Below are 11,257 nucleotides of genomic sequence, written 5' to 3'. Positions count from 1 at the left end.
GGGGCCGGGGTGGGACGTGAGGAAGCACCTGTTCAAACTGAGTGCCGACTGGGCCGACTACATGTCACAATGTACCCCGCCCCACTATTTACCACACCCTTCCTCGAATATGACTATGAATCGAGAAATTAACTGCTTTACCGAAGAGAGAGAAAAAGCCCCCAAACCGTACTTCCGGTCGTGTGGATGTATGGGGAAGGAGGATTGGAGAGGGGAAGTGGAGTTGAAGGTGAGAGGGGGAGAGTGAAAATTTGCATCAGTTTAGTGGGTCTGTAGGAAGGTAGGGCGGGTAGCTTTCTGTAGCTTTCTTTCTGCCGTGTACCCTGCTATTGTGTCCAGTCTCGTCCAGACCATAAACAGTAAAAAATTGTCGGTCGTTAGAGATGGAATAAACAATCTCACGATTCATATTCTAGTTTCCTTTAAACGGGAGTCAAAAAGTAGAGGTTCAAAACACAGCCACCTATCACTAGTTTTGGTTTCCTAATGCTGACTGCTGACGCCCGATCTCCACAGGACGCAGGACACTCACACTCACAACTCACGTAACATTACGCACGGCGTAGGGTATGCTTGCAAGTATTGACTGACAGCTGAGGTGCTTCCTACCATTTTCTAGATGAAAAACTGCCTCGGTCTGAATTTGGACTAGTAACAATCCAGTGCAAAATCTTTTTCTGACTTGTCAAAAACGCACACGCGTGAGTGGTGAGTGCGTGTGTGTGACTCGGATTGTCAAGGGCGGAATTAGGATGTCACATTTCTTCCTGTCTCATGTAAGTAACAAATGAAATTTTAGAGTGAATCGGAGCAGAAATGAAGGTGAATAAAAAAAACAAAAACAGTTATTAAACAATATTTGTGATTTATTGACACTTATATAAATTGAAATAATAATAATAATAATAATATATATAATAACGCTCATTTAGATATAATCAGAATATGTTTAAAATGAGGGAAAATCACTAAGCTTTGTTCTCATATGAATATGAAACTTTGTAAGCAAGAAGGACCTGTATACTTTTCTTTCAGACTACAAAACTGATAAAATGTTCAATGCATGGAATTATACATTATGAAAAAGCAGCCCATGTTGATAAATTTGTGGTCTCATTTAAAAAAATGACACTTCAGTATGGAATTGCAAGTGTGAAAATTTGATTCAGGGCATTGTCAGACTATTTCTCTCATGACTGCAAAATCAACCCAATTAAAACACTTACTTCTAAAATAAATACACAGTATATGGATTGCTCAAAGTCACTCAAAGATAAAGTGAAAAATTGAGCTGGTGTCTCTTCCAGACAATGATTTCTGACACAAATTAAAAGGCGCATAACTTCTAAACAATGCAGATCAAAGAAATAAAATAGGAACAATACCTAATGAAAATTGATAGGGTAAGTAGTTAAGTTGAGCAGAAACAGTGAAGGTAGTTGCTTGCAAAGTTTCACTCAGATGGATCCTTGTCAATGCCTCATTCTTTCCATATTATATCACACACTGCACTTTCACATGACTCCATAAAAAACACGAAGAAAAGATACATCACAATTGAAAGGTCAGGGTTCTGGTAGCTAAGGCGCAGCTATTTCTATTTCCAATAATATTTCCAAATAATATGATCAAGATCGAATCAACCTTCAAATTTTTGATTTAAGTACTTTCTTTGTCAAGCAAAGAAATATAAAGTCAGGTATAATTAATTACTAACAGAATCAAAAGTCAGATTACAGCTTTTCAAACAATTGGCAAACATCCTAGTGTTGAAGCGTTTTCAAGGCATTTTTCTTATCTAAAAATTAACAGATAACAAGGTTTCATCACAAAAGTAGCCACATTGATTTTACAACGACTGGGCCAGACCAGCTTGACATACACATTCCAGCAATTACACACCAAAACTTGTCATGAGAGTCACTTGACTATAAAATTGATTCATTGATACCTTTAACAACCTATACTGAAGGTACCCAAAAGAGATGGGAACCTACATGGCATACAACAAACTCGTTCATGTTAAACTGAAAAAGGAAAAACCTAACGAACTATACATACTATTTACACACAATTATGTATAATTTCAGGGTGAGAAATCAGCTCCTCCAGCTACCACACAGGGTTCAAACCTACCCAACTGACAAACTGTCTTAGACACCATAGCAGGACACAATTTGGAGATCCCACTAGATAAAAAATGATCTTGACATTTTATTTTATAGCTATCAGTCAAAAAAGAGGTCCAGCCTCCACAAGATCTTAATTTTACTTTAGCTGTTTATTCTCTTTAAAACTCAATGCTTCAAAGTGAAAATGAAAAGCAATTGATGTTGGTTGGACCGATAAGCCTTTAGAATTAATTTTGTTGTGGTCACAGAGAACAACTGGGCTCACCTTGAAAAGATGAAGTATTTTGCGTTTTGATTAAAAATGATGATAATACGCCAATGTCAAAGAGGCGAATGAATAAAAAATAATGTAGAGAACAACAATTTTAAAATTACCATGTACATGCACACCATTCAATTCAAGGCAAGAATCAAACAGGAATTAACAGATGAGTGGGCTTGAAAATTTTCCATATTTCATCAGAGCTGACTTCTCTTATTCAGGTTACCTAACATTCAAAATTCTGTACATATTTGCAAATAAAGTTTTATACCTACAGCACTGCTCAAATCTGACGTCAATAAATCAGAAATCGAGAGATAAATGAAACAGCTACACTGAGTATACTGGTAGCCGTATTTTGATACATACTTGTAATTAGTTATTACCATTGTGATAAATGACTAAGATAACTATTTTGTGACTTATTGGCAGTTATCAGACTATCCAGATCAATCTAGGTACAGAAGATACCACCCTTTCAACTTTTCACATTTTCATTATAGAAATTATCTTTGAAGCTGTGGCTACTATTGTGCATGGCAGCAAGAATATTTCATAATGTGTCAACTGAAAGCCTTTTACAACAATAATCAGTTTCCAAGTTTCCCTCAAAGTAATTTCAGCAATAAAAAGAAAACTTTAATTAGTGACAAAGTTACTTTTGACCACTAAACTTCACTTTAACTTATGGGAAAAAATTAACTACAAAGTAGTACCAGAAGAGCGGTGCATAACTTTTATGCATGTAGTCATAGACTACTTGCTAAAGTGAGCACAAATGTTAAAATAACCAAATCAACTGAATTAATAAAACTAAATTTCATCACAATTTTATAAGGACTTTCAGGACACAAAGATAAACATGACTGTGCCATGTTTTAATGTAAAGACTAATCAATCAGTAAAAGAAGAGATACATTGACAAAATAGCAAGCTATTGCATTTACCAGTTAGCCATGCCTGGTTTATTCAATGTCATGAAATATATTTGGCATGAAGAACCCCCTTTTGCAGATGAGAAGAACACCTGTAATGAATTAAAAGGTGCATTTGTATACATTTTATTTCATATTAGATCCTTAACTCCAAATGATATTCTCATATTATCATACCTTGTCATTTCTTTCACACAGGAACTTCAGTCTCTGAGCTTTCTTGTGCATGAAAACGCCATCTAGATGACCTGACTCCACACTGCGTATTTCTATGGCTTTGTTACCCCATCCCATTATTTGACCAGTGCCTATAAAGGCAACAGATGTTGGCATTTCACCCCACTGAAGCACAATATTTTTTGATACCTAGAATAAAAACTGTGTCAGTAAACATTTTCTTAATTTTAAAAGTAAGCAGACATATTATTACTCTTACCTTGCCGTATGTATTGACATACACTCCTTCATTATCATAGCAAAGCAAAAGCTGCATGCCATTTGAGTTAGGAAGTGGTACTATACAGTGAGGAGAGATAGGTCCTTGAGACTGAAAAATGATTTTAAAAGAACATACAAAAACATTAATTAAACCTCAGAAGTTATAATTAGTAGTAGAAAGAATATAATTCAAAAAGTAACTCTTACCATGCTGACATGTTTCGGGAGATAAACATCATACACAGAGGCAGAATCAAGATCAACCGCATGGAATCCGTCAGCAGAACCATAAATAACCTTCAAACGGGTTCCCTCTTCAACAGTTAGATCAACTAAGAGGGGGCGGTGTTGAAGATCACCAAAAGACTGAAATATTTAGTAAGAAAATATTTTGAGAAACTACATGCATATACCATCATACACATCATACATATACCATAAAATATAATGCATTAAACACTGCAACTCATACCTTAAATGCCATGAATTTGTGGTAGGGTTTTGGTGCCCATGCATAAATTTCAATACTATCTTTTAGGGCAATAACTAAAAACTTTATCCGTTCATATTTCACTATTTTGAAATGCACTGCTCCCTGCAAATCCCCTACATTGATCCAGCCATTGCGTCTTTCAACTTGTTGCTAATGAAACAATCAAAAACACTTGTTAACCCCCAAGAGGTGATGTAGTGATAAAACACATTTCAAAAAGTTTTCTTACCTCATTAACACCATCTGTACGCAAAATTTTTGATTTCAACCAGGACAAGTAGTAAACACGGACTCTATTCTTCTTCCCAGAAATAGTGACAAGGATATTTTGTCCCTCTAAAACCTCCATTTGTTGAAACCGTCGTCGCGAAATAAGCTGATACACCTTTCCTTGACCACTGCGGTCCAAAAGCATGAGGCCATTCTCAGTACCAATTAGAAGGTTGACACCTGTCAAATATAACCAGTCAGTAATTAAAAAATAAAGCTTTGTTAAAAATGTTGAGATGATCTAAATTATATAAGCCAAAACAACTACACAAATGCAAAAAAACATACCCCATAATGCAGCGCACAAGATTTCTGAGTTGAACCTCTTCTTGTACTTCCTTATTTCTGGCGTGTCTGAGCCAATATCATGGGATGTGGGAGTCACATTGACATTGACATGAGATTCTCTTCTGCTGGGCCCAGATCCTCCCGCGCCAAACCCGAATGTCAAAAATGACCTCTGTTTCTGTTGAAGAGGGTTGAAACCACCCATATGTGATGAAGGAGATATAAGGGAAGAAGATGAAGCAGTAGAAGTGTTGGAGGGACTGACACGAGGACCTCCAACACTCCCACCAATTCCCTTGATTGCTTGTCGATACTGGAAAAGGAGAGACAAAAAGAATATATGACAGTTAAATGCAATAAACTTAAAGACAACTGTTTGTAAAGTCATGAGGCAAAAATAGAAAGGAAACAGAAAATATCTCAAGATTGTAGCCTACAGTTTGTAGTCCACAAAAACAAGCTATGGAAGAGTTTTTCTAAAGGTGCACCATCTAGGAACAAATATTTTACACCTATCATAATACAAGATACCCTGAAACTAAAGAAAACAACTGCAACCAGCCAAGCTAACTTTAAAAAGATTGTAGCACACAGCAACTTTGGTGAAGCAGAAAATCACCAAAACACCAACAGTCTTAAAGTAATAACGAGGCTGGTGAGAAGGGTTTTCATCTGTTTATTTTCAAACAACCCATCCTATTAGGTTCTACATCTGTTAATACAATATCCAAATAAAGTATCTAAGGTAATCATAGAGTGCTTGAGCAGTTGCTAACAGAGTTGTTACAAGCTCTGAATTTTCAATTGCACTGACTTTTCCCTGACTAAAATCCCAATTTTTTCTGCCTTTCAATGAAAGAAAGTAAGCAGAATTCCAAGAAACAGGAAGAAAACTTTGACTATTTATCACCCATTCATTTGAAAGAGGCAGTCAAAAGGGGAAATTTTAGTGACTGCTGCCTAAATTTTGTTGACTTTAGAAGTTCTCAGTCTGTAATAGCCCTGACAACTGTAAAGTGAAATTGCCTTTCAAAACTGCTTCCTTGCACTTAAGTGTTTTATGTTCCCAATAGGAAACAATAATAAATACTCCAATGCAACACCTAAAAGGATTTTAGCAGCGGTGTAATTGAATCTGCATTTTTAAAAGCATGAGATGGTTCTGCTCTGATGTGTACCACGTTGACGGGCGCATGGTCATGCCCTGTGTTCAGGCCTAAAATTATCCACAGTCAACATGTTAATGAAGAGAACTGTCTGCATGCACCTCTCATTCATTTGCCACTAATATACATGTCTTCATATTAGTTTAAAAATTCATGCAGCTCACATTTAAGTCATGCAAACAGGAAAACAATACTTTCATGATGCTGACACTGTGGGAAAAAAGTTTTATTGCTTGTTAAACACTTGGCTAGGAAGAAGATGCTTAACAGCCTTAATCTTCAAAATAGTAATGTTTTGAAATTTATTTTTTACTGTTTCATCAACCCTTAATTTCCTTATTTAATTTAACACAGCCTAGAGTCCCATAGCAGATTTGTAGAGTAGGAAAGAAGTAAGTTGGCAGACCGGCAAAACAAAACCGTTATATTGCGCACACACAAAAACATTCAACATATATTCATTGAAGGCGCTATTATCCATACTTACATGAAAAGTTAAATTATTCTTGTCCAAGAGCTTCCCCTCAGGTCAGTTAGTAGGTCAGAGCATGTTCGACCGCGAAAAAAAATACAACACAGCATTAGAGGGATCCAAGCAGGCCGTCTTAAATTGTGCTTGCAGTCAAGTTGCAAGCCCATGTGTAATTTAAGAGATTTTGATAAAACAGCTGGCCAAAATTAATTCTCTTATTCAGAGAAATTCTGGACACAACCGAAGATCCAGATTATGGCCACAATAGACAGCAGCACCATTTTGAAGCACACATTTCACCACATATACTTGCAGGGGAAATCCACACATACACAGACAATACAGAGCAAAGTGGGAATAAAAAGCGGAATGTTTATGGCACAAATACAAGGACACTCTGCATTTGAATTTCCCAACAACCTGATCACCCCCAGATTTTTTAAAATCCTTTATCTGAACCACATTCCTAACCAAAATAATTATCGGAATGATAGAGATACTGTCATGTGCATTTCTGAAATTATTTGACTTTTCCCCGTCCTGGCTCAAATTAGCTAATGTCCATGCTGATTATATTGGCTACATGGGAGAATGCGCCATGCTGTACACATTCCATCACCATACCCTGCAATTGGTGGCAAGTAAGCAAGACAAGTTATGCATTTGAGATTATCTGCAGCACTTGCACACATACACACACACATTAAGAGCGAGCCAGAGAAAAAGATTGTGATTCGGTCTGAATACAATAAAGCTTTGAAGCCCCAAGATTGTCAGTTGTCAACAATTTAAATTGGAACAAAACTTGTTTAAACATAATTTTTATATTAGATTAGGTACATGCAGGTGAAAGAAAACTGATTAACTGCAGTATGTTTGATAGCTACATGTTAAGAATTACAAAATAAAAAGCCCTGAGAATTTATAAGCGTGAAAACTATTTAGTTTTAATGATGGCCAAACTGGCTAAACTGCTGTAAACAGGTTCACAGATAAAATTGTGCAGATGGAAGAAAGGAAATAACTGTTTTTGAGACCACAAGCCTAGGCTGCAACGTTCGCCCTGACAAAATCAATAACCCTGACGAGATAATACGTATAGGATAATGAAAGCAAAACCCAGAAAACACCAGATGGAAGTTCGTGTCATACTAGACAAAGCCTACAAGAAATGTGGAGAAATGAGTGCTGCACAGAGCATGTTACATGACAAAAATTTGTAGCAAGTCTGTCATTAATGGAGTCTTAAAAATATAAATTGAAAAGAGAAAAAGCAACCATCGAAATAACTTAGCTGAAACAAAATCTGTTCCATGATCAATTTCAAGCTGTCTGCCTCATAAGACCTGATAAGTTTCAGCCTAAGATTATCAAATTAGCTATGATCTACAGTTTCTAGCTATTATATTATGTAAAATTGACACTAAAATAGATTTGAAATGAAATGGAAAGTTGTGGCTTAGAGCAAACATGACAATAACATAAGATCTAAAATGCGTTTCCAAACAAGCAAATCTATGGATTATTTAGATTGCTTTAAATAAGTTGCAAGTTGAATTAAGCATATTTATAAGATTTACAGAACATACTGTATATGAGTCAGAAAGCACAATACATCAAAGAGAATAAAAAGACGAAAGCTCACCTCATCACTAGTTGACTTATCCTGCCTCTGGTTCGGTGTGCCTGGACTTGATGTCTGTGTAGAAGAAAATAAGGAGGCATGTAAAAAAAGATTTAGAGCACTTCACAAGAAACTTTCCTGTTCAAATCATTTTGAAGCAAATAATAAAAATAAAATTGTTTGTTGGTACCTCAGACACAAAATGTAACCATGTTACCTCTTGACCCCAAGAGTTTGTGGTGTTTTAGACAACAAGTACATATTTGGTTAGCGAACCGCATGATAATAATTAAGAAAACTTTTAACCAGTTGCAACTCACACCTAGGATCTTAAGGCCTCCAAACCAATGACAAAAGACAACTTAGGTAATAGCTAATCATTGAGAGAAATTTTGAATCTATAGGTAAGACCTATGACCAATGATTTGACGGTTCAATATTGAACAATTCAACTTTAATTTAATCCAGCCAAGCAAAGTTTTCTAATGTTGTAATTAAAAACCACATTCAATGATACTTTGCTCAAAAATTGAGAAAAAAAAAATAATGATTTTGTAATTAAGTTGACACTGTTTTAACTTAAAATTAAATTCAGTTTGAATCTGATCAATTACTGACTGCTATGTACCTGAGTAAGGAGGTCGGGAAGTACTGAGCTCGTTCTCGAACCAGGAGTACTGAGCTGACCGGGAGAAGAATCCATTCGGTGAAAATCTCCTCGGCGCTCCTCTCGGTTCTGACAACAAAAAAACATTGTTTGAGCCCTGAAATGCCTCACACGATGAAAATATAATTTTTCCTGTATAATCAATGTACATATGAGCTACAATTATTTAAGGAAAAGACATAAAGGGGGAAAAAAACAAAACAGATGAACTAAACAAAATAAGGTCAATGATGATACAGTCTAGTAAGCAACTAATGCAATTATAAATTAAGATTAATGCAGTTTGATGGACCATAAAACATAACGCACCACATTTGAAGCATGCAATAAATAGTTAGTTCTAGAGGCATTTAACCATGCACAATGTAACATGCTTGCTAAGTTCATTGGTAATAGGAAAATACTACAATAAATTATGTAAACCAGACAAGAAATCATCAGGTTAGAGAATGGTTCACATGAGTTTCTAAATTTAAAATGAGGCAAGCAAACAGTTAAGAAATATATGCAGAATGACTCAAGTACCAGCACCCAAATGCAATGTTAAAACTCCAAAGTAATTCTGACTCAATTAAAGACAAATTAACATTCCATGTGAAGATCAAATGTGCTTGGCAGTTAATTGGGAAAATGTATAGCAGGAGTAACAAATAAAGAACCAGCAAAGTGAATGGGAAAACAAAATAGGTGGGATCTTCAAGTTCAGAGATACTAAAAGTAAAAATGAAGAGAATCATTTAAAAAGAGTACAAAATCTAAACAATTGTTTGGTCAGAGGCATTTACAACCAACACCTGCACACTTTCCTTACGGAAAGATTAAAGGTAAAAATAAAGTGTAGTCTTTCCCTTTTCCCCCTGTGCATTGTTATTATGCTGCTATAGAAGTGTTAGTATATGAATGAGATTTAGAATAGGGACAGATTTAAGAAGACAGATTATAATTCGTGTTTTCGTGCGTCGGTGCTTTACTCCAGCGCCAACTAACCTGCCACTCAACGTGTTCACCACCACCCCCTTCACCTTGGTCCCCTTGAGTGCTGCTATTGCTGCTACGCCGCCAAGCACGCATCAACACAATATCCCCTTCTGTCTTCTCCCGGCGTGGTCGCACAGCAGACCAATCATTTCCACCATTCTTTGGTATGGAATCTGATTCACCACTCTTCCAGTCTGTAAGCACTGGCTCCCCACATTGCTTCCTTCCTGGCACAAACCGACTTTTTGAGGGAGTCTCTTTTCCATATAGACCTGAGCTAATACCTGCTACTATAGAAGCAGCTATTTCGGAGCCACGTCTCGCATTATTGAATGAAAATGTTACACCCGACCCTTTAGTGGCTTCAGATGAGGTTGAGTCCAAAATCAATGCAGAATGACGATTGGACCGGCCAGGGAAAAAATCTGAGTTCTCTCTGCGAAATACATGTCGTTTAGAATCCACAAGCTTCAGCTGAGATTCCCGCACCTTGGAGTCTGGAGTACCAGATGATGGAGCTTTTGGTAAAATGCTTCTTGATGATTTGTCCTTAACACTGCTATTTTCCCCATCTTCAAAACCAGGATTGTCAAAACTTTTACTGTTGCGATCTGAGTGGCTCTTGCGGGTCTCCTTTGATCGATCCGAATCAACACTAAGGCGATCAAGGCGGTCATTAAATCCTTGGAAGAATCGGTCAAAATCCCATTCTTTGAGAAGCTGTTGGTCAGCCAGCTCTGAATTGCGAACACTACTCCTCTTGCAATCATCTCCAAGATTCTGATTGGTCATTCATTTCATAACATAAAAAAAAGAAAACAAAAATAAAAATAAGACAAAACAGAGAGTAAAAAGGGAAAGCGTAGATCTAAATATTTGGGCTTTTTTTGGTAGCTGGTAAAATTGTACTCTGACTTAAAAACAACCCGAGAAGAGGAATGTTGGTGTAAAGGAAGTGCTCTATTCTGTGATCCCAAACTAACATAACATGGACATTTTGCACATCATAGTCACAAAAAATATGTAGAGAGACACATATTCTATAACTAGGAAACAAAACTACACAGAACATAAAATCTGTCCATGCCATCTGAAAAATTTGAAGCAAAGCAGGTATACAGCTGACGGAAACAAAAATGCCTCTGAACAGCTCTGGAGCCATTGCATGCCATTAGCACATACATGGCTAATTTTAAAATAAAATTACTTTCTTCCCAAATTTTAAATAACCAATAAAATTCATGGTCAAATCTTGAAGTTTGAGCTGAGCTGTTGTTAATGACAACAAACAACTTCATAGCAACGCACAGAAGAGCAGTAAAACATGATGCTTGTAGCACCTGCAGCCCGCACCATGAAAGTGAGAGCATGCTGATTGCATGTTAGTGGGTGCAACATTCATCAAGTGTACTAATGAAATACAAAGATCCATATGATGTATGTACCAACTTCATTTTAGACAGTCAAACAAATGGTAGGAACAGTATTACATGATTTCTTTTATCTTTTTTTTAAGAGAAAAAGGAGGGGGG

General features: G+C 36.5%; 1 protein-coding gene across 8 annotated transcripts in view; it reads right to left on the bottom strand.

The window, feature by feature from the left end:
* Positions 1-845: 845 nt before the first annotated feature.
* Positions 846-11,257, bottom strand: part of LOC113217609 (serine/threonine-protein kinase mig-15) — a gene marked incomplete at its 5' end in the record, with an annotated part of 35,297 nt that continues 24,885 nt past the window's right edge. For 5 of the 8 annotated variants that reach the window (XM_052263615.1, XM_052263617.1, XM_052263618.1 and 2 more), the window contains 10 exon segments: positions 846-3,421; positions 3,507-3,695; positions 3,766-3,876; positions 3,975-4,133; positions 4,240-4,410; positions 4,490-4,710; positions 4,819-5,131; positions 8,102-8,155; positions 8,709-8,816; positions 10,215-10,505. In XM_052263615.1, coding sequence (XP_052119575.1) covers positions 3,338-3,421; positions 3,507-3,695; positions 3,766-3,876; positions 3,975-4,133; positions 4,240-4,410; positions 4,490-4,710; positions 4,819-5,131; positions 8,102-8,155; positions 8,709-8,816; positions 10,215-10,505 — 1,701 coding nt within the window. 8 annotated transcript variants of the gene reach the window in all.

Source organism: Frankliniella occidentalis, unplaced genomic scaffold (assembly GCF_000697945.3).
Source record: "Frankliniella occidentalis isolate FOCC.00 unplaced genomic scaffold, Focc_3.1 Scaffold13, whole genome shotgun sequence".
Lineage (NCBI taxonomy): Eukaryota > Metazoa > Arthropoda > Insecta > Thysanoptera > Thripidae > Frankliniella > Frankliniella occidentalis.
This window is presented reverse-complemented; position numbering and strand designations above follow the sequence as displayed.